Source organism: Panthera leo, chromosome B2 (assembly GCF_018350215.1).
Source record: "Panthera leo isolate Ple1 chromosome B2, P.leo_Ple1_pat1.1, whole genome shotgun sequence".
In the NCBI taxonomy this organism is placed as follows: domain Eukaryota; kingdom Metazoa; phylum Chordata; class Mammalia; order Carnivora; family Felidae; genus Panthera; species Panthera leo.
Window position 1 is genome coordinate 51,925,929 of NC_056683.1, and position 24,139 is coordinate 51,950,067.

The window sequence follows — 24,139 nt, forward strand, 5'->3', positions numbered from 1 at the left end:
ACATAATCTCAACCATCACAGAGCTTACAGTCTAGTGAAGAAGACAGAATAATGCATTTAAATAATGCATGGAAAGTGATAATATGTGCAGAAATTACTATGGGAGCTCCTTGCCGTAGCTCTGTTCCTAGCTGCTGGGAGCTGGGGACGACAGGGCACATCAGTGAGCTACTTACTCAGACCTCATTAAGTGTATGAGTTATTTTTATTTAAGTTTTTTCCTTTTTGATCCCTGAACCCATATGGCTTTAGTTTCTCATATTCTGTACTTGTTCATGTGTTGTGCTGTAAGACTTACTAAACTGTTTTATATGCAGGGTTTTGAATTACATCTGACAGTAAACTTAGAAAGTGAATGGAAACAGAGGAGGGTATTCTAAAGTAAAAAATAACTATTGGAGTAATTCCCTTAAAAAATTCCTTTTTTTTTCCTGTAGCAAAACTATAGATAGATAGATAGATAGATAGATAGATAAACATTTGATAGGAACAGAAAAGTATAAAGAAGTTTTTAAAAAATCACCCATAAAACCACCAAGGCAGCCATTATCATTTGTATGTATGTGTTTTTATTTTTGCTTTTGGATTAATTTTCTTAATTATAATTCTGTTCTTATATGGTTTGATAGCCTGCTTATCATCCATATAGCATCATAATATAAGCATTTTTGCTTGCTATCAAAACTGCTATGGCAGCTTTTGACTTTCTTGGCTTTTTGTTTGTTTGACATTTGAAAATGGATATGTACAATATTATTCATTTAACTTCGAAAAAATGAAGCTGAAATGTGAAGGCTGACTTAGGAGAAACTGAGGACAGCAGGCAGTTCCTTGTCACACTAGAGTAAGAAACTTTCTTTCTTTCTTTCTTTCTTTCTTTCTTTCTTTCTTTCTCTCTCTCTCTCCCTCTCTCTCTCTCACTCTTTCTTTTCTTTCTTTCTTTCTTTCTCTCTCTCTCCCTCTCTCTCTCTCACTCTTTCTTTTCTTTCTTTTTTTCTTTCTTCTTTCTTTCTTTCTTTCTTTCTTTCTTTCTTTCTTTCGTTCTTTCTTCTGTTTAGAGAGAGAGTGGAGAGAGAGAGGGAGAGCATGAGTGGGGGAGGGGCAGGGAGAGAGAGACTCCCAAGCAGGTCTGTGCTATCAGCGTAGAGACAGATGCAGGACTCCAACTCAATAATCAGCTGATGCCCAACAAACTGAGCCACCCAGGCACCTCAAGAAACACTTTCTTAACCACCTCCCTCTTCCAAACAACATTAGCAAGTTTGTGGGTATATCAGATCTTTTCAGCAGGCAAAGTAAGTTATCATCTTAGAATTTTGAAGCCAAAGGTGCCTGGAGCACAACTTGTTAAACATGATAGGACTCTTTAAAAAAAAAAAAAATGTCCTCTGCTTGATTACATACAGAAAGAGGATACTCACTAAGAAAGTAAGAGAAATATAGATCCTTATTATTAAGTACAATTCTCTCTTATATTGCTGTGACCAGGGTGTGGGGCTGCAAGATCACCTGTCTCGGGGTTCGCAAACAGACCAAATTCGGCCACTCGCCACTGACAATGTCCAGAGCAGAGGCCAACACTGGGAAGATAGAGGATTAGCCCGAAGACAGTGGACTGGGATCTTGAAGACTATCTCCAAAGGGCTAAAATTACTTCCTGGTTTATATAAAGCAAATGTGGGACAAAGGTTAGTGGATACTTGCTGGGAGGCATGAAAGTTCAGGCCCATCCTTGTCTTGGGGTCAGTCACGCGGGTCTTGCTGGCTCAGAGTAGGCCTTACTGTTTGAGAGCATAGTTTCATTTCCCCATCACAGGATGCTTTGCCTGCGGGGTCTTTTGCCTGAGTTAACAGATAAGCTGGAAAGAAGAATTTAGTCAATTAGAAAATGCACACTGAGGTCAAAATGGAAGTATTTGAAGTTGTGTTTCCTTACTATGTAACAATTTATTTTAGCGGATTTTAAGGCTGATACAGAATTGAGGGCCTCTATCTCATTAAACCCGACAGGAACCCTTTGCCGTCAGTACTGTTATTTTAACCATTTTTCTGATAAGGGACCTGAGGCTTAGAGCCCTGAAGTCACATGACCAGAATCTTAAACCTGTTTGTGGCAGAGCCAGAGACAAAACTTGGGCCATCTCACCCACTCTGAGTCACTGAGCCAACCAGTGATTTGTCACTCAGTCCTACTTTCCCACTTGACACAATTAAAGACTACTCTCTGTGTCTCTTTCAGTGTTCTCTGTAGATTAAACACTAATTTTTCAGCTGTTCTTCAAGATGTAATCTGTCTTAAAGTCTGCTCAATCCTGTAGTTGTATGGTACATTTTTCTTGTTTTTAAAGAGAGAACCCTAAGCAGGCTCCATGCCCGGTGTTGAACCTGATGTGGGGCTCGATCTCTAGACCATGAGATCATGACCTGAGTTGAAATCAAGAGTTGGACACTTAACTGAGCTACTCAGGTGCCCCGTCTGATTAATTTTTATTTTGTTCAATTTTTAAAAATTTTTTAATGTTTATTTTGAGAGAGAGTGAGAGAGAGCGAGTGGGGGAAAGACAGAGAGATGGAAAATTCCAAGTAGGTTCTGCACTGCCAGTGCAGGACCTGACGCAGGACTGGGGCCTTGAACCCATGAACCATGAGATTATGGCCTGAGCCGAAATCAAGAGGTAGATGCTTGACCAACTGAACCACCCAGGTGCCCCCTGTATAATTAATTTTTAATGTAAACTATTACTTTTACATTTGTTGTGTTGGATTTAATCTTGTTCATGTTGACTTATTATTTTACCACTTTAAGGTCATTTTGAATATTAATTGTGGCATCTGATGTTTATGCTATTTATTTCTGCAAAGTGTAGCAATGCTTTTCTATTTATTCATCTGAATGATTGATACATACATTGATCAGGATCAGGACAAGATGGAACACTTTACAGCACAAGATGCCACCCTATTAGGATTACCTTATCCTGTTCATTGGACCTTCTGGAGTACTAGTATCATAATATAATGCCATTTAGGAGTAGTTTAGGTGTTGGTAAAACAGTAATTTGTTTTAATTCCACTTGCATTTTAAGCCGTGCTTAGAGTATTCCTCTGCAGTTTGACTATCTAGTATATGATCTCTGAGAAAAGGTTTGTTTGTTTGTTTTTTTCCTCCTGTGGATTTCTCTGCAGGAATCACTCAGTGATTCTAAGTGTCAGTGAATGATGATGTTTTAATGTCATTAACATATTTGGGGACCTTTATAGTCTTATATCTGGACTAGAGTTTAAACTGGGGATTGAAAATATATTGAATAATGGGTATTTTTTTTTTTTTTTTTTTTTGGTCTTTATTTATTTTTGAGAGACAGAGACGGAGAGACAGAGCACAAGTGAGGGAGGGACAGAGAGAGAGGGAAACACAGAATCCAAAGCAGGCTCCGGGCTCCAGGCTCCAAGCTGTCAGCACAGAACCCCATGCGGGACTCCAACTCATGAACTGCAAGATCATGACCTGAGCTGAAATTGGACGCTTAACCGACTGAGCCACTCAGGCACCCCTTGAATAATGGGTGTTTTTTGAGTTAATCTGATAAAGCAATATTGTCAGACCATCACCCAGTGAAAAGAAATGAATAAATGTTTAGATATTGAGCAAATTGAATTTTTATTTGGGATTTATAAAGTGAATTAGAGATATTTAGTTTCCTTTTCATAAGTCTGATAACATAGGTGATTCTGTTTGTGATCTACACATGGAGATGTTTGCATCCAGACCCCTGTGACTGAGTGTGCTATATGTTTGTGTAGTCCTTGGCCTCCTGAAAAGCATACCCTGTGGAAGACTTAATCTGTACTAATGGACCATTTTGTTGTATGATTATAAAGCCAGCTGAGAAATTTTTAATAAGTTAGGATGCCACAATTTGATATCAAATTGCACTTGGCAGCTTGAATATTATAGTAAATTTTTAATTTAATAGTACCTTCTTTAATGTTTTAATTGTCATCTTAAATTTCTGGTAATCAAATTCAAAATCAAAGACAATCTTGACAGGTAAAAATTCAAAGGAAAAAGAGATCTATAATTTTCAACTATTGTGGACCATGGATTATGATTTTATAAGGCAGAGGTGTTCTGAAATACTCTTTAATGAAGCATTTTCTCATATTCTCTAGGTAGATATTTTGACATATAAAGTCAGTTATCCCCTCCCCAAAAAAAGGTTGATCGAGCTTTTTTGTCAATATTTGAAAGACTATCAAATGTTCTTTAATAAATTTGTTCAACCTTAAAGTGTGTCAGAGACCTAGTTTTATATCATAACATAAGCTAGAAAAAAAAGTGCTTGAAATCATTTCTGGATGGTAAATTATTTTTTAAAATTTCTTAAGTATCTCTATTTAAAATTTTTAAGGTTTAAAAATAAAGATGATTTTTATATGCATTTGTATTAGCTTCTTGGTGCCACTATAACAAAATATCACAAATTTTGGCTTAAAACAATGGAATTTATTTTCTCATCGTTCTGGAGGCTAGCAGTTCCAAATCAAGGTGTTACTAGGACAGTGTTCTCTCTAAAGGTTCTAGCGAAGAATCTGTTCCATGCCTTACTCTCAGCTCTAGTGTTGCCAGTAATCCTCAGCATTTCAGTCTCTGCTTCTGTAGTCACTTGGAATTCTCCCTGATTATTTGTTTGTGTCACTCTCCTTATAAGGACACCAGTCATATTGGGTTAGGCCCCACCCTAATTTAATATGATCTCATCTTAACTTGATTACATTTGCAAAGAAGACCCTATTTCCAAATTAGATCACATTCCACTGGGACCAAGGGCTTAGACTTCAACATACTTTGTTGGGGGACATATTTAACCCATAAAAGCATTCAGTAGTTGAATAGAAACAGCCTAAGACAGAAGTTGGAAAATGGACCTCAGAGACGACAGCAGCTGTGATCCTTTTTGTAGTTTTTTAAATTTGTTTATTTTGAGAGAGGGAGAGAGAGCACAGGAGCAAGAGAGGGGCAGAGAGAGAGGGAGAGGAAGAGGGAGAGGGAGAGAAAGAGAGAGAATCTCAAGCAGGCTATGCACTATCAGTGCGTAGCCCAACAGGAGGCATGCATCCACAAACCATGAGATCGAAACCTGAGCCAAAATCAAGAGTTGGGACACTTAACCAACTGAGCCCCTCAGGCACTCCCCTTTTTGTATGGGTTTCAAAGTCTTGACTTTGGGTCACCTGCTTGCACATTGCTAATCATAACCTTGGACTATTTGTGATCTAAGGAAGTTATAATTTCTCCTTGGAGCATTTTTCCATTGACCTGTTATTTCACAAGTCTTTCCCAATGAATCTTCTCAGATCAGAAACCATAAACAAGTATGCCATTTACATATTTAATTTTATAGTGAAACTACTGAAATGTTTTCCAGAGTAGCCCATGAATTGAAGTCTAGTGTTCACTATCTTGTTTTATGTCCTTTGTATTTACAGATTTAACATTGGGAATTTATACTTTCCATGAATGATACCAAAGATTCAGTATCAAATGAATTTGTAATGCTTTTGAGGCATGGTTTTGAATCCCATATTTTATAAGCCTGTTTTTTTTGGAATGAGTCACTTAACTAGCAGATGAGCCTACTGATCCGTTTAGCTTTTATATCATGGTGAAATTTTATTTTTCTCTACTCATTAACTCTATTACGTATGTTTATATAGTTTCTAGGAGTTTTAATGGTTATTAATAAAATAATACACCTTTGCCTGTTTAAAGGCATACCCAATTAATTTTGTCCTCAAATTAAACCCTTAAAATGTTCAGTGATTAAACTCCTGAGAGTGCCGTATTAAGTCTATAACTAAATACAAGTGCTATTTTATTGCAGTACCCATTTATGCAAGTGCCATTACCTTACTGTCTTCCCTTAAAATTTGTTTATAAATGGTTCCTCACAATTATCCCTTGTATACAGCTTTTGTGATAATTGTGTATCTCTAGACAGTGGTTAGAAAGCATAGCTTCTCTAGCAGGACAACATCAAGCATATTTTTATTTTATTTAAAAAAAAATTTCATGTTTATTTATTTTGAGAGAGAAAGAGAATGTGTGCCCATGTGCAAGCGGGAAAGGGGCAGAAAGAGAGAGAGGGAGAGAGAATCCTTAGCAGGCTCCACATTGTCAGCACAGAGCCAGACATGAGGCTCAATCTCACAAACTGTGAGGTTATGACCTGAGCTGAAATTTAAGAGTCAGACGCTTAACTGACTGAGCCACCCAGGTGCCCCAAGCATATTTATTTTTTTTATCTTAATTCTTTTACATAATAACTCAATTTCAGTGCTCATAGCTGTTGCATTTTTTCTATGATGTCTTTTTCTGCATTGTATCTGGCATTCCTATTTAATTAGTCCCACAATGTTTTCCCTTTTTTTTTAAATATTCATTTGTTTTTTTCCCCTCATAATTAACTTTTCATCTGTGTTTTATGGTTTTATTTTGCTTTCATGGTCCTTTTGATCTCTATGATTTCTCAGCTTACCCATAGCTGAAGAATGAATTTTTTACAGTTACAGAGTATATATTTATGTAGGTAAAGCTCAGAAATCAATACAGTGTTTTCAAGCATTGTCATGCGCTTTAACTTCCAAGTAGATAATTATAGTGTTTACCATCACATTACAGGAATTCAAAAGTTAAATTAAAAACTTTAGGAAATAAGTGCTAAGGAAATTTAAAATTGTCACAAACCAGTAGTTAACTACTATCTTAAACAATTACAAATAATAGATGTAATTTTCATGTGATCACTGGATGCCTGTCCCTTCATGGACTGGAATTGTCAAATGAAAACCACAACTCACTAAACCTTAGGGAAATACACTTTAATCAAATGGATTGATTCTATGAAGAAAATAAAAGCCTATTTTTTGTTAAAAATGAGTCTAGTATCATCTACAGAAAAGAACCTTAATGAACATCAGAAAGGTCATAAATTCGTAGTGTGATACCAGGCACATTAAGTGAGCAGCTTGATGAAGATTTCTCAACCTTGGCACCATTGACATTTTGGGCCACATAATCTTTTAATGCAGGTGGCCGTCCTGTGTATCCAAGAAGTATGTTTAACATTATCCCTGGCCTCTATGTACCACATGCCAATAGCGTAAACATGTTCTTTTTTTTTTTTTTCCTTGTATCAGATTTGACCTTTAGGTTTTCTATCCTTTTAGGCTTTGTTGGTAAAAATTTTGAGCCTAGGGGACAGGATTGTCTCCACTAAAAGAGCCAAGTGGACCCTATAATCTTCTTTCTTCTTTAGTTCTGCCTTTGTGTTGATTTTTTTCTGATCCCTCCACCCTTTAAGCAAAACTTGTGGCACTATTTTCCATTCCTTCACAACTGTCTCTCTGATTAGTGACTTGTTATATCTTTTGAGCTAAGGAGTTAATAAATGGTTATGGCTTTATGGGTTATCCTCCCAAATCAGATTTGAGTTTCGGTAGTCCTGAGTCTGAAAAGGCTGGGTTAAGTGGAGAATTTTAAATTAAGACAGGGCCCTTAACAAAGATGTTTTTGGTCAAATTAGCCCTTTAGTGCTTGTAGCACATCATAGAACTTTATTTTGTTTGAATCTGCACAATGGAGAGCATGGCTTCAAAAGATTGGAAAGGCCCTTATTTGAGATAAAGTCTAGTTAGGTATCTTATGCAGTGAATGAATGACAGTTTGTGAGCATTGAGAGGGCTGGGGTATGAGCTTGGTTAGGCAGATTTGGATTCCTAAGAGAAATCCCTGAATTATCTTTGATATCTTAAATTTCTTTATCACCTAAATGCTGTCAAAGCATCTAATCTCAGGAGTTCTTACTTTGAATCAGCTCAGAAATATTGTCACTTCTTCACTGGGTGTTTGAACACTGAAAGACCTAGATAGTTGTCTCTCAAGTCCCTAATACTGCCAGACTAATTGTTTTAAACACTGGTTTTATCGAATCGCAGAAATCTGTGTCCCTCCACCTGGCTGCATAGTGTCTATTCAAATTTATCTCCTACTTCTAGTGAAAGGAGCATACTTTCCAGCAGACCAACTTTTTTTTTTTTTTTTTTTTTTAACTAGCTCATGAATATACCAAGCTCATGCCTGTTCTGTGCTTTTGTTATGTTTTTCACTCTTGTGTGGGATTAAAATGCTCCTTCTTGCCGCCTGATCATATTCTTACTCATCACCCCAGGTTCACCTGAAGCCTGCGTCCTGCACAGGGCTATCCATAGCTTGTTTATTCCACATTGATATCTACTTGCTTTTATGTGAAAGCATTGACTACAAGCAGTACTCATTTTGGTCCTTAGCAATATATGGCTTTGTTCAAAGTGATAATAGATTTGTGTGTATGTTTCATTTTGCCTCTTCAGCTAATTCATACATTTCTGGAAGGCAAGTGTTTCATGCTTTTTATATTTTTAGTATGGGATTATATGCATAACAAGTACTTAGTAAAAGCTTCTGTTAATGGATAGACAGGTACTGATTGTATTCTATTAAAAAAAAAATTGTAAAACCAAAATCAAGAAAACTTATAGGAACAAACACCATATGTAGTCCCAGATTAAAGTTAAGAAGGGTGATCTTTCTGGATGTCATTGAAAAGGTGTATTTCCTTAGGTGAGAAATTGAAAGTAAAGGTACCTTGGAAAAGAGTAATCAACTAGTGGCCTATAAAAGGAAATCTGGGGACGCCTAGGTGGCCCAGTTGGTTAAGCGTCCAACTTCAGATCAGGTCATGATCTTGCAGTTCATGGGTTCGAGCCCTGCGTTGGGCTCTATGCTGACAGCTCAGAGCCTGGAGCCTGCTTCTGATTCTGTGTCTTCCACTCTTCTCTGCTTCTCCCCCACTCACACTCTGTCTCTCTCACTCTCAAAAATGAATAGATGTTAATAAATAAATAAATAAATAAATAAATAAATAAATAAATGGAAATCCGTTTAGCTCATTTGTAATACATCTGTGAATTATGGTGCAATTAATGCCACTTTGGTCGTGACATGTATGTCCTATTGAGCTACTGGTAGTGGAAATGAGTAAATGTAAAAATAGTGATTGATGTGGGTCAGAAAACATTTCGTTACAGAATTCTAACTGATCTTCATTTCTTTCTGTTTAAGCACCCAGATACCTCTCGTCACTGCACAAATGGACATTTGAAAGTGTTTGAAAGTGCTGGTTGTCAAACGCTCGCGAGCATGGAAACCTCGTCGATGTTGTCCTCACTGAATGATGAGTGTAAATCAGACAATTACATTGAGCCTCACTACAAGGAATGGTATCGAGTAGCCATCGATGCACTGATCGAACATGGGTTAGAAGCATACCAAGAATTTCTTGCCAAGGAACGAGTATCAGACTTTCTAGCTGAAGAAGAAATTAATTATATTTTGAAAAATGTCCAGAAAGTTGCACAAAGTACAGCATATGGTACTGATAACTCCTATGATGATACCTCATCTTCAGGGACTTACTGGCCCATTGAGTCTGATGTGGAAGCTCCAAATCTTGACTTAGGCTGGCCGTATGTGATGCCCGGACTCTTAGGCGGTACCCATATAGACCTCCTCTTTCATCCACCAAGAGCACACTTACTTACAATTAAGGAAACTATTCGGAAGATGATAAAAGAAGCAAGAAAGGTAATCTTTTCCGTTTCTAAATGAAATTGTTTTTCAGTGAAACTTTTTTAAATTGAAGTATAGTTGACATACAATGTTACATTGTTTCAGGTGTGCAACATAGTGATTCACCAAGTCTATACCTTATGTGGTGATCACCACTAGTGCAGTTACCGTCTGTCACCATACAACACTATTAAAATACCATTGACTGCTTTCCTATGTTGTACCTTTCATCCCTGTGACTTACTCATTCCACTCTAAATGAAAAATATGAAATGTGGAAAAGCATCAAAGTAGTATAACAAATATGTATGTTAAAGGAATCTCTATACGTGTGGACCATGCCTGTTATTCTCAGGAAATACACCTGTGAATACAAATACATGGGAGGATTGTACTTCCCATATCTTGTGTATATTTAACAGAGTGGTGTTAGGATCCTGTTCTAGGTGCAGATTTCCTTCTCTTCTTACTGTACATCCACCTTCTTCTGCCCGCGTGGACTGGGAATGGGATGGGACACATGGAGTTCAAGGCACTTCGATTTTCCTTAATGTGTTTTTGGTAAATCAGTTGAAATTTGTTTTGTACTCAAAAGGACTGAGCCCAATTCTTGCTGTAGATATAGTTTATACTCTTAAATAAACCATAGATGTACTTATTTATTTCCTCACTTTTGTGGAAACAGTATGAAGTCAGGCATGATAATGTAAAATTCTGAAGTTAGATCCTGAGGTGCTTTGCATTTTAGGGCTTCTGTGCTCTTTATTAAATATTTATATTGGCTTATAAATCTCAGAAATTCTATTTTAGAGCTTGAATTAAACTGTAGACATTCTCTTTTAATCAATCAAATAAAAGTTACTGAGTATTTTCTAGGTACTCAGTACAATCATAGACAATTTTGAGATTATAACAAAATTTCCTAAGCTGTTCATTAAACTCAGCCTAGAATTTTGAAATGAATGGATAAAGAATTAATATTTCTTGCTATAAAGTGTCTATTTCTTATTTACTGATACCATGTAACATAGAAATGTGACCTAAAAGGAACCCGAGGATCCACACATACATGACATGGCTTTATTTCATGTCAACAAGACCCAGAAATGCTTCAAAAGCTTGATTTTATGAAGTACAGAAATAGAAGACCCTTGAAATCCACAATGACATTGTAGTTTGCAAGACAGGCAACTAAAAGCCTTGCAATCATGTCAGGGAGACATGATGTTCTGAGGCTAATGTCAAATGTAGGCTTTGCAAAAGTAAGGGGATTTTTTCACCGCCACACCTTTTGAATTCAAACAATCTGACTTTTAGCCATGAACTTAGCAGTATTACATTAAAGAAAGTACTAATCTATCCCATTTGCTAAAAATTAGCTACAAAATCAGGTATGTGGTAGGGGTCCAAATTTATTGAATGAATTGGACTGTGAGTTCAATTTACTATGGGTGAGTATTTTTAAAACTGTACTATCCTATGCTCTGTGGACTCATTATACAATTGTGTTTTGTAAAACAGCAGAAGGAAAGTCAAGAATATAGAGGGGCGCCTGGGTGGCGCAGTCGGTTAAGCCTCTGACTTCAGCCAGGTCACGATCTCGCGGTCCGTGAGTTCGAGCCCCGCGTCGGGCTCTGGGCTGATGGCTCGGAGCCTGGAGCCTGTTTCCGATTCTGTGTCTCCCTCTCTCTCTGCCCCTCCCCCGTTCATGCTCTGTCTCTCTCTGTCCCAAAAATAAATAAAAAACATTGAAAAAAAAAATTTAAAAAAAAAAAAAAAAAAGAATATAGATGAATCCTTATAAATGTAAAATAACAAATATCTTGTACCATAGCATTTGCTAATTTCTGTTTAGGGAGACAGTGTATTTTTGAACTATAATAATAATTGAAAATTGATACATCAGTGAAGATTAATATTATTATGGTAAACTTAGTAGTTATGAATTCATCAGCCTACACCACAGCTGGTTTCCTTTGGAGCATTGCATTTCTGTGATGCAAAATGAGTCAGGAGATACCATGAGTTTTTGGGTTAGCATTCATTGGAAACTGAACGTAGTCATGACTGTTGTATTTTTCTTTCTAATGTGACAGCTATTTATTTAGTGAGCCTCTAAAAGTAATATCCTCTGCTTGCTCATTGTCTGCTGGGAATTCCCACTTGCAATGGCAAGATGAGGATCTTGAAGTCCATACTGTTAAATAGTGATCTAATGTTCTGCTTCTCTTCCACAAAGTCAAAATGTCATGATATAAGAAAGAATTGTGCCTGTATTTGATTTTGTGTATACATATCCAAGCTAAATTCAAAGAGAATTATTTAAACCTTGTAAATTGAGTATATAGCAATTGAATATAAATCATACCAGATAACTTAGAGTTTTGTTTTGTGTTATTTTGTTTTCCAAAAGCATTGGAGAACATTTTAATTTCAACTCAGATGCATTAAATATCGAGGTCAAGTGGTCTATGTATGTATGTAATGTATATTTCTCCAGTCTTTTGGAAATACCTTCATGTGCCACAATGTCTATTTAAGGATTTTTGAAGTACTCCAGAAAAGAGTTATTGACCCCATTTTTACAAAAGGTTACACTGTTTAGCCCATACCAGACAAGGTCTTGTGAAAAAATTGTTAAATAAGAACAAATATTATTTTAAAGTGAAAGCTTATCAGAACACATTGCTTTGTAGATTAATTGTGGTTTTTATGGCTTTTATGGCTATCATTTACTCAGCAGATATAAGTTAGTTTCTTATAATTTCAGAATGAATGGGAGCTCTTTAGATTTCAGGATCAACTTCCTGTTTTCAAACTATTTTCAGAAGATACATTCTCTTTATTAGATAACTCTCAATGAATTGTCATGGCATTATGAAGAGGATGTTTGTTTTTTTTTTTTTTTTCATTAAATGTTTGAGTAATGTATATTTTGATGAATAGAACAAATTTTCTTGCCTTCACATTTCTCAGGCAAATTCTTTAGGTAATCAACATTATACAACTGTTGAGATATGAGGCCAAACAAGTAGGGTTAGGAACCAGCAAAGCAGAACCGACGAAGTGATCTCAGAGAAGAATTTCAGTCCATTTTCATTGTTCTGTTTGCAGTTGACATAAGGTATTATGAAAATAAAGGTCATATTATGGGACAATCTGAAAATAATGTAAAGAATCCAAAAGCATTTTTCTTAGAGGTCCAGGCATTAGAAGTCTGACCACCAAATTAACTTTCTAGTCCCTTGAGAATGGAAATAAAAATGATACCATATCATATCCATCTTTACTGGCAATATCTTGGTTTTAAACTTCACTGATTTATGTGTTCTTGTTTCTATCTAAAGTAACATAGACTCTGAATCATTCTACTTTGATAAGCAGAATATACTCTTTATACTATTTTAAAAATCCATAGATTTGTTTTTATTCATTTTATTTTTGCCAGTTGTCAGAAGTTGTAAAGAGGTTTTTTTGTTTTGTTTTCTTGTTTTGTTTTTTTTTTTTCCTTTTGTTTGTTTTTTTCTTTGTATGTCTGCTTATTTTCTTATTAGAGAATCTTCCTCTGGGAAAATCTAGTTATAGGTAACTTCTTACTTGTGCCCTAAGGGGGCCATATTTTCATTTACTGGCTCTTTTCTCTAACTCCTTCTTAGTTTTCCCTGTGCGCTTGCCATAATTACATTTGGGTCGACTTTATAAAGTCTGATAGCGTCTAGCAAGACTTTTCCCAGGTAATTACTTGTCTCTCAAGAGGTGTTCCCAAGATGATATATGTATGTATTACTAATTACTGTGAACACCTCTTATGAAAGCATCCTCTCTAATTACTTTAAAAAGCTATCTTTCATAAAAGTCATTTTTCTTCTAGCCAACCCAGTGGTGGATATTCATAAAGTTATAATTCCTGATATGTGAATGCTTAACCAGAATGCTGTTTGCATCTGTTTTCTTATTCTAGGCTAGCTTCTTCTGTGACGTGTGAATCTTACTCTTGTGAAATAGGGACTCAGGAAGACACGTAAGCAAGAGTCTAGTGAGAATTGGGGCAGAGTAGTACCTGAGGTGTTCTGTACTGCCTCTCTTAAGTTTAAGTCTTGGTTCCTACATGACTCACTGTTGTTGGGTGTGGCTGTTATGGCCTGGGGAGCTATTAGTAATGCCTAGAAACTTTAACCACCAGTTGGCCCATGGCCACAAATGGAAAGGTGAACAGAGGATGGGGCTTTTCCTGGGATTTGCCTGGCATTATAAAAGCAGTACTAGACTAGAGGCTCTTTTATCAGGGGTAAGAGATTGAACAAGTCATTGCACCTCCTCAGGTAACTTCATTTATTTAGTGAAAGTCATGAAGCAAAGCCTTTTAGTGTTTTGTTGTTGTTTATTTAAATTCAAGTTAGTTAGCATACAGTGTAGTACTGGTTTCAGGAACAGAATTGCATGATTCATCACTTACATATAACATCCAGTGCTCATCCCAACAAGTGCCCTTGTTAATGCCCATCACCCATTTAGCCCATCCCCGTACCTCCCCTCCTGCAACCCTCCCTCTGTTCTCTGTATTCAACAGTCTCTTATGGTTTGCCACCCCTCTGTTTTTATCTTATTTTACTTTTCTTTAACTTCCCCTATGTTCATATGTTTTGTTTCTTAAATTCCACATATGAGTGAAATCACATATTTGTCTTTTTCTGACTTATTTCACTTAGCATAAAACACTAGTTCCATCCACAATTTTGTAAATGGCAAGATTTCATTCTAATATTCTTGTCCACATCTCTGATAGCGCTTACCAATTCAAGATTATTTCAATATGTTATACTCCTTGTTGAATTAGTTCATTATATGAATAATTTTAATTGTGTCATAGTGTGTCACTTCCATCTGTATGACTTTGTGATCATATCCTGCCCAGCTGAGTGATATGGATCTATTTATCAATGCCTTTATTAGGCTAGGATCATCACTCTCCTAATGTTCCCAATTTTTATTTAAGACTTTCCTCTTTGCCTTTCTTATTACAACTCTTACTGTGAATACTTTCATGCTTTGAATTTGAGTCAAAATTATTTCCAGGAAATGTGTTTTGCTTAGATTTAATGACATGTTTCGATCTTGTGACATTAATTTGAATACCTCTTCTCTAAATAAAATGCATTACATGTTTATATATGAATGATATATAATATATAATATAACAATATAACATTGTATGTGTATGTATATGTGTATGTATGTGTGGGAGAGAGAGATATCTTGTTAAAATTGCACAGACCTTGCTATACTAACCATTGCTATCTCTGAATAGGAATACTCTTTAAGCTCCTGGAGCTATACAGGAAGAAAAACTCCCCATTCTTCTCATTTCATTTACTCACTCCCTTCTCTTACTATTAGTAATAGCTCTGATGATATTAAGTATACAATTTTTAAGACGGTTACTTATTTTTTTTTAAGTTTTTTTTTATTTTTGAGAGAGAGAGAGCACAAGCAGGGGAGGGGCAGAGAGAGGGAGACACAGAATCTGAAGCAGGCTCCAGGCCTCATGAGCCATGAGGTCATGGCCTCAGCCCAAGTCAGATGCTTAATCTACTGAGTGACCCAGGCGCTCCTTAACACAGTTACTTAAGGGAGAGGAGAGAGGAAAGAAGACACTATATAGGGACTGTGACCTTATTGTAAGATCAAGTTTCGGGCTTCCTCAATTGACTTGAAAACTTTTATAGACATAGAGCTGCAGCTTCTCTCTCTCTCTCTCTCTCTGTCTCTCTCTGTTTCATTCCCCTCTTACTCTCTTTAAATTACCCAAATTCAAATAATTCTTTTTTTTAATTAAGTTAAACTAAGTTGATTTTAATAAAATTTATTGTCAAGTTGGCTAACATACAGTGTATACAGTGTGCTCTTGATTTTGAGGGTAGATTCCCATGTCTCATTGCTTACATACAACATGCAGTGCTCATCCCAACAGGTGCCCTCCTCAATGCCCATCACCCATTTTCCCCCCGCCCCCCCCCCCCAATCAACCCTCAGTTTGTTCTGTGTATTTAAGAGTCTCTTATGGTTTGCCTCCTTCCCTCTCTCTAATTTTTTTTTTCCCCTTCCCTTCCCCCATGGTCTTCTGTTAAGTTTCTCAAGTTCCACATATGAGTGAAAACATATGATGTCTTTCTCTGATTGACTTATTTCACTTAGCATAATACTCTCCAGTTCCATCCATGTTGCTAAAAATGGCAGGATTTCATTCTTTCACATTGTCAGGTAGTATTCCATTGTATTTATAAACCACATCTTCTTTATCCACTCATCAGATGGACATTTAGACTCTTTCCATAATTTGGCTGTTGTTGAAAATGCTGCTGTAAACAGTGGGGGTACATGTGCCCCTATATATCAGCACTCCTGTATCCTTCGGATAAATTCGTAGTAGTGCTATTTCTGGGTCATAGTGTAGTTCTATTTTTAATTTTTTGAGAAATCTCCACACTGTTTTCCAGAGCGGCTGCACTAGTTTGCATTCCCACCAACAGTGCAAGAGGATCCCCGTTTCTCCACATCCTCGCCAGCATCTGTTGTTTCCTGAGTTGTTAATTTTAGCCCTTCTGACGGGGGTGAGGTGGTGTCTCAGTATGGTTTTGATTTGTATTTCCCTGATGATGAGTGATGTTGAGCAATTTTTCTTGTGTCAGTTGGCCATCTTGATGTCTTCTTTGGAAAAGTGTCTATTCATGTCTTCTGCCCATTTCTTCACTGGATTATTTGATTTTGGATGTTGGGTTTGGTCAGTTCTTTATAGATTTTGGGTACTAACCCTTTATCTGATGTCACTTGCAAATATCTTCTCCCATTCCATCAGTTGCCTTTTAGTTTTATTGATTGTTTTCTTTAAATAATGCTCTTCTTTAAGAGGTTCATGGAATGGTATGAAGACTCTGAATCTTGGAGTCAGGGCTGGTTTGAATCTCAACTCAAACAGCTGTTTGTATTAGGTATTATACTATAACCTCTCTAAATTTTATTTTTCCCATCTGTGAAAGGGAGATGCTTATACTCCCTAGGATCCTTGTGAGGATGGAATGAAGTAGTTGACATGTCTAACATGACACATACCACACATGTAATACAGTATGTGTGCTGTTGATTCCTCCTCGTTTTCCATCACCTCCTCCTCCTCTTACTACATTATTCCAGGCCTTTATTTAAAAAAACTATATTTTATATACATATATAAAATATATATTATATATATTATATGTTATATATATTATATATATAACATATATATAATATATATTATATATGTAATATATATGTAATATATATTTTATGTATGATATATATTATATTTTATATATGTAATATATATTTTATATATTATATATAATATATTTACGCATATTTTATTTATATTTATTTATTTTATTTATATATTTATATATTATATATTATGCATATAATATATGCATAATATTTTTATAATTTTTAAATAATATACATATATTATATATTTATATATTATATGTATATATTTTATATATATATTATATGTATATAGTATATTTTATATATATATATTATATATATAATATATATAAATCAGTCTGTATTTTTGTATCATTGTGATTTGGCATTTGTTTTTTTTTTGGTTTTTTTTTTTTTTTTTTTTTTTTTTTTTTTTTTTTTTTTTTTTTTTTTTTTTTGGTTTTTTTTTTGGCATTTGTTCTTTAAAAGTGAGAGCAACATTTGACCAAGTTTGATATCCATTGAGATAGTGTGTTACTAGGAATGCCAGCTAGGATTATTAACTCTTCATGAAAAGGTTATTCCTAAAAAGACTTAAACCCATTTCTGAGGTATTAAAATGATTATAATGATTATAATGATTATGCATACCACATCAGCTGTAGAGCAATACAACATTTTCCCAATGTTTGCTTACTATTGATGAAGAGGTAATATTGACTCAATGTAAATATATTTGAAAATAAGACGTATATGAAGCCAGCTTCAGAATGTGCAAAGAAGGTATCCTTTTTTTATAGAAAGTTGTTGAAGAAAAAATTCTAAATTATCCTTTCTCACCTAAAATCTGAAACCTTGAAAAGAGCGCTCTGGTGAAAACCTAAGGAGGGGGAGTGAGAGGGGGACATATTACTATAGATCAAGGGGAAAAAAATCATTCCATTTTCATCTAGAATTTTAAAGTGATAATTTTATTAGATTTTTTTTTTTTTTTTAAGAGAGAGAGTGTGGGAGCGAGGGGGGAGGGGAAGAGAGAGAATCTTCAGCAGGCTCTACTCCCAACACCTAGCTGGGTGCAGGGCTCCACGCAAGGCTCAATCTCACGACCATTAGATTATGACCTGGCTGAAATTGAGTCAGATGCTTAGCTGACTGAGCCATTCAAGTACCCCAATTTTATTAGGTTTTTAAAGAAAGGCATTATACACTGGTTTAATATTTATGAACAAGAACAAGATTTTGTAACTTTTAAAGTGTATATTTATTATAGAACTGTCATTTGGTGTCAAAGTTGGTTTAAGTAACCGAGTTCATGAGATAGTATCACTTGTTGAATATTTCTGATATAATTCAAAATTGATAAGGAATATTATTTAAGGCTTACCATAATTAGTCTTTTTAGATGTTTTATCAGACACTGTGTTATCAGGTGAAATCTAAAGATCACCATGATTTTTTAACAGATTTTCATTTGAACATTGGCAACTTAAGAAAGAACTTAGCTTTTAATAAGAAAAATTAGAAAAACTTAACAGGGGGTAATAAATTTATCAGAAACTCTGTCTTGATATATTAACATATTATCTCCATTAATATTTGGAAGAGAACAATATAAAATTTGACTTATTTCAAAGTGCATTTGATTTCTCTGATTAGGGGAAAAAAATAAGTTTATTTATTTTGGAGAGAGAGAGTGAGAGTGAGGGTGAGCATGACCAGGGGAGGAGCAGAGAGAGAGAGGGAGATAGAGAATCCCAAGTAGGCTCTGCACTGTCACCATACAGCCCAATGAAGGGCTTGAACTCAGGAACCCTGAGATCGTGACCTGAGCTGAAACCAAGAGTCCGATGCTTAACCAACTGAGCCACCCAGGTGCCCCATGGGGAAGTATTTTTAAGACTGTTTTCTCTACTCAATTATTGCCCTTTGGTGCTCTGTTTTTGTTTGTTTGTTTGGGTTTTTTTTGTTTGTTTGTTTGCTGGTTGTTTTCCCCTTCAAAGTAATCCATGAGAAAGTTCCTGTATGGATTGCATGTGGTATGTACAATCTGTATTGAACTTTGAAGTACAATTATTAATATTTGGTTCTGTGTATTCTGGGATCTCTGAAGTAGATGCTTATTTTTTATGATGATTTCCGTTTAGTCATTTTCCTTCCTATCACAGGATTAAAATAAAAACCAAATACTTAGGTAGTTACTGAAACGTGTAATATTTTCCTGACAACACACTTTTAGTAGTTTGTTGGAGTGGCTAAGCTAATGGTCACCATAACATATTATGTCCCTAAGATACCAGTTTTCCTAATGTTTAAATAACACCTAAATTCCAAAAGGATAGAATTGTAGAATCTTACAAACTCAGATCCCTTTAGAACCAAGCTAGAAATGTAATGAGTGAAGTGTTGCTCATGGCTAAATGAGATAAACCTGGGACCTGAAGTGCACATTGAGGCATCTTATCAAAAGTTAACTTTCATAAGAATAAGAGGATATAACTGTCCTTTACTTATTTGTCCTTCTAATGAAATGTAAAATGTAATGGGGGTTTCCTGCAGGAGCCTTTGAGATGGTGAGGGCTGTAACACCAGATTAACATTTTGCACGTAAAGGATTCTGCCTGCTTTTTTATGGTTGCCACAGATTCATCATATAGTGTATACCTTTATATTAATTATTCTTTTTTTAAATTAGTTACTCTTCAAATTATCTCAAAAGAAATTGTTGGCTTTTATCATCAGGACTGAAACAAGGATCTGATTTTGAGTAATGGGTTTATGTTATGTAATCTAGTAACAGTAATAGCTATTATTTATTGAGCACTTACGTGTCAGGCACTGTGTTAAGCACTTTACATGCATTACCTTAAATTGATCTTCACAACCACCCTGTGAATTATGTACTTTTTATCGTCTATATTTTACTGATGGATAATCTGCTTTTTTGTGAGAGGTATCACTCTAGAGAGTGGTAATGATCCAAAGTGATCATAATTGGAAAGTAGTGGTGACAGGCCATTTCTAAATGGAGGTATCAGAAGATATGATTGAGAGGGTCTAGGATTAAGACCAATTGGTGGAGGTGTGGAAGCACTGGTTTCTAAATGAACCACATACAAAAGCCTTTCTGGGATTGCTACTAGAAGTCAAAATAACGTACCTGCCATTGACAGAAGGTTATGATAGCTTGATGAGATGTAGAATGCAGACTCCATCAGGAGGCACGAAAAAGAAATGGGTTCTCTTGAGTTCAAATGCAGGGGAAATGTGAAGAAGTGAGAGAAGGGCAGTGTGATAATGAAGTTCTCCTTTGGCCCCTTCAGGCTTCAACTATAAGGGGCCAGTCTTTGGCCAACCTTATAGGTAAAAAATATGGCAGGATGTTCATTCATTCATTCAAGCAAACATTTAATGCCTACTGCATGTCAGGTACTGTTCTAAATTCTATGGGTACATACATACGAGTGTAAAGTACATAAGAAATCCTGCCTTTGAATGGAGCTTACATACAAATGAGGTAGATAATAAGCATAAGAAATGAGTAGTGCTATGAAGAAAAAGAAAACAAAACACAAATATGGTTGGGTAAGAAGGATTTAGAGTGGTGGTGGCTGTTATTCTTCATTTTAAATAGGGTGTTCAGAGTAGGCCTCATCAAAAAGTGACTTTTGAGGAAAGAGGAAATGAGCCATCCATCTATTTAGGGCAGAGCAGGCTAGATACAGGGTAAGCTATAGGCCAGGAACATGGCTTCCTATTTGTTAGAGGATGCCAGTAAAGATGCCAACTGCTGGACCCAAGAAAACAAAGGGGAGATGAGTAGGTGAGTAGGTGAGTTTAGGGAAGTAACATGGAGGTACTCATGAGACATTATGAGGATCTTGGTTTATGCTTTATGTAAAATGGGGAACCACTGGAGAATTTTGAGCAAAAGAGACACAGTCGTTTTCAAAAATGCTCTATTTTAAAGAATACATCTGGCTGCATTAGTGAAAGTTGACTATAGGGCTTAAGAATAAGTATATCAGAGGCTTTTAAAATAATTCAACTGTGAGATGATACCTTAGTTGGTCAGATGGCAGCTGTGATGGTTAGATTTTTGGATATATTTTAAAGACAGGGGTGTGAAATAAGTTAAAGAATACAAAATTACTCCAAAGTTTTTGGCCTGAGCAATTAGAATGATGGCATCGTTATTTGAAGTTGGTGTAACTCATCAGAGAGTTGGAATCAGGAAGCACAGAGACCAAGTTACAGAGGCCTCCAAGTTACTGTTTTCACCACTTTCCCAGGATGGTTGACAAGTAACCTCACCACCAAGACCTACAGACATCTCTGAGTGGAGATTCCGGTTCACATTTGAATCTAAACACAGAGAGACTGGACTTGGAGATCAGTCCTGATCCAGAGGGCACAGTTGAGGGATGGAAAGTAACTTAGATAAGATTAGGATACAAAGAAGTAGATAAATAAGGAGCAAGAGATAAGCCTGGCTGGCTCCTGACCCTGACTTGGGAAAGCAGGAGCTTATATAACCTGCTGAGAAGTGGAACCTCCCAAAGGCAATGGTTTAGCCACTCTCTTATACTGGGTCAGGTGAGCGAAAGGGAGAGTTGCTGGGAAGATGTCCCTTGGGAAGTCACTTTTTTCATTGGTTGTTTAGGTGAATAAATTTGGCATTTTCAGACAGTAGGGAGTGTGGGGCCAGTAGAGTAGGTTTGAAAAAGGAAGTCAGGGGTTGGTGGGAGAGGTCCATTGACCTCAAATTGTGGAGATCTTTCAAACCAGTTCAGTGGATTTGCTGGTAGGAAGTCATGAAATGTTTTTGAGTGAGTCAGTGATGCCAGGAAACCTGGTTTCGGACATCATAACATTTAGTTGGTTAGTTAAAACAAAGGGGAAAATATAAAACAGCTTGTAATATATGTTGGGATAATGCTCACCAACAGGCTAACAATAACTTGAGGCAGACTAAAATTCAACATAAAACAAGATGTCTTTCTGAAGTGAAAATATATGTACTGTTCTCTTCTAGAATAGAAAAAAAGAACTACTTAATTCTGTATCTATAGGAAGGTGATTTTGAAATGTCTTTTTAAAAAAAATTTTTTTAATGTTTTATTTATTTTTGAGACCGAGAGAGACAGAGCATGAGCAGGGGAGGGGCAGAGAAAGAGGGAGGCACAAAATCCGAAGCAGGCTTCAGGCTCTGCGCTGTCAGCACAGAGCCTGACGCGGGGCTCGAACTCATGAATCGCGAGATCATGACCTGAGCCGAAGTCGGACGCTTAGCCGACTGAGCCACCCAGGTGCCCCAAAGTGTCTTAAAGCTACTATTTAAATGTCTTAATTACAGATTTTAAGTCAAAATGTATTTTTGACAAAAACTTTACCTGGGGGTGCCTGGGGGCTCAGACAGTTAAGTGTCAGACTTCAGCTCAGGTCATGATCTTGTGGTTTGTGGTTTGAGCCCCAAGTTCTATGCTGCCAGCTTGAAGCCTGGAGCCTGTTTTGGATTCTGTATGTCTCCCTCCCTCTCTGCCCCTCCCCCACTCACACTCTGTCTCTCTCTCTCAAAAATAAATAAAACGTTAAATTTTTTTTTAATTCAAAAAGTTTACTGTATATGCATAATTTAAATCTGTACGTACCTATTGAATCCCTGCTATATGTAAGACACTGTTATGTCATATAAATGGAAAAGGAAACACTTCAAGTGGTTTATAGTATTAATATTTGGAAGCTGTGCTAACAGATTCATAGAGATATATTGATAAAATGCTGTAGGTGTATGAACATTATGTGAGTGACCTATGTATTATAAAGGATCTGAATTTTTTCCCCCACCTTTTTACTTTTAGGTATTAGCAGATTATGGAGGCATTTCCTAAAGTTTCAAAGCAGAAAAATTTTGATATAAATAAAATACCTTCAAAATATTTATTGGCAAACACAGCTTACTAGATCAACAAATGTATTTAAAAATGGTATATTTTTTCTTATTATCAGAGTACAGGTATTCCTTATAGAAAACATAGAAGAATACAGGAAATCGTTAAGGAAATAAAATTTAGAAATTTTCTTCTCTGTAAGGTAAATAGATGGATAGAGAAATCCATGGGCACACAGGTGTGTGTGTGTGTGTGCGCGCGCGCGTGTGTGTGTGCATTTTAATGCTTATATATAATCTCTGAAATAGAATGTTCATAGGTAACATACTTGAAATCATGCTTGAAATTATGTATAAAAATTTGCCTCCTATTTTTTTTCACTTAGGATTTTTCCCATAATAAAATAATTGATTTCCTGTACTGATAAGCAATGGCTTAAGAAAACAGCAACAGTGGGAGTTGCCTGCCCTGGATGCAGGTAATAAGGAAGTTCATTATCTCCAGGGAATTTAAAAACAGGATTCACTGAAAGACAGTCTGCTTTTTATTACATGCTGGCAATTGTAAACAATGCCAGTGATAACATACTGCTCCTCATCAGAGCAGACCTTGCTGCAGGGAGACCAGATTCCCGCTACCCCCACCCACCCTCACCCCTTCTACCATTCCTTGATACACCAGTCCTGACATGATGAGAATCTCATGGTAATATTCCTTTAGGAAAGAACAAAGCTTCTTAACTGTTTCTGTCTAATCATTAGGCACTCAATAATTAGTTGATTCGTGAAGCTTTAAAAGCAGAAAACATCAGTAAGTATACATTTTCTTTCACAAACCAAAACTTTCCTTTGGTCTGTATTAATTTCTTACTAATAATCACCTTTCAATTTACCCCTTAAGAATTCAAACAACTATTTTAAACAAGTGAATAAATGTGAAAAGCAAATGTGATATTTAGCCATTTGGTTAAATACAATCCAGTAGGGGCTACCAGAAAATCCATAATCATGGGGAAAACAAAAGCATTGTCTGTGTCATAGTAGTCATATTGAAGCCTGCTGAAATTCTGGAACAGTTGGTGAAAAAAAAAAAGAGAACTGGGGTTTGTGGCTATGTACTCTTTTTGACAAATGGGCAGTTGGAAATTAAGAAAGTCTTAAAGTCCACAGTCACCCAACTGATTGGTAACTATTTGGGTAGATGGTATTCAGCTTCTAGATTTCCATTACCAGATTTTATTTTGTTGCTTCTCTGCTGGGGAGGAGAACTAAATTTCTTCACCACATTAATGACATCTAATGTTTATTGAGTGGTATATGCCAGGCAGTGTTGTAGGCTC

General features: G+C 36.1%; 1 protein-coding gene across 1 annotated transcript in view; it reads left to right on the forward strand.

Annotated features, from left to right (window-relative positions):
* Positions 1 to 9,204: 9,204 nt before the first annotated feature.
* FAM83B (family with sequence similarity 83 member B) overlaps positions 9,205 to 24,139 on the forward strand; it is a 68,014-nt gene continuing 53,079 nt past the window's right edge. Inside the window, exon 1 of the mRNA XM_042937324.1 lies at positions 9,205 to 9,685. Coding sequence (XP_042793258.1) covers positions 9,242 to 9,685 — 444 coding nt within the window. The 5' untranslated portion in view covers positions 9,205 to 9,241. The remainder of the gene's footprint in view (positions 9,686 to 24,139) is intronic.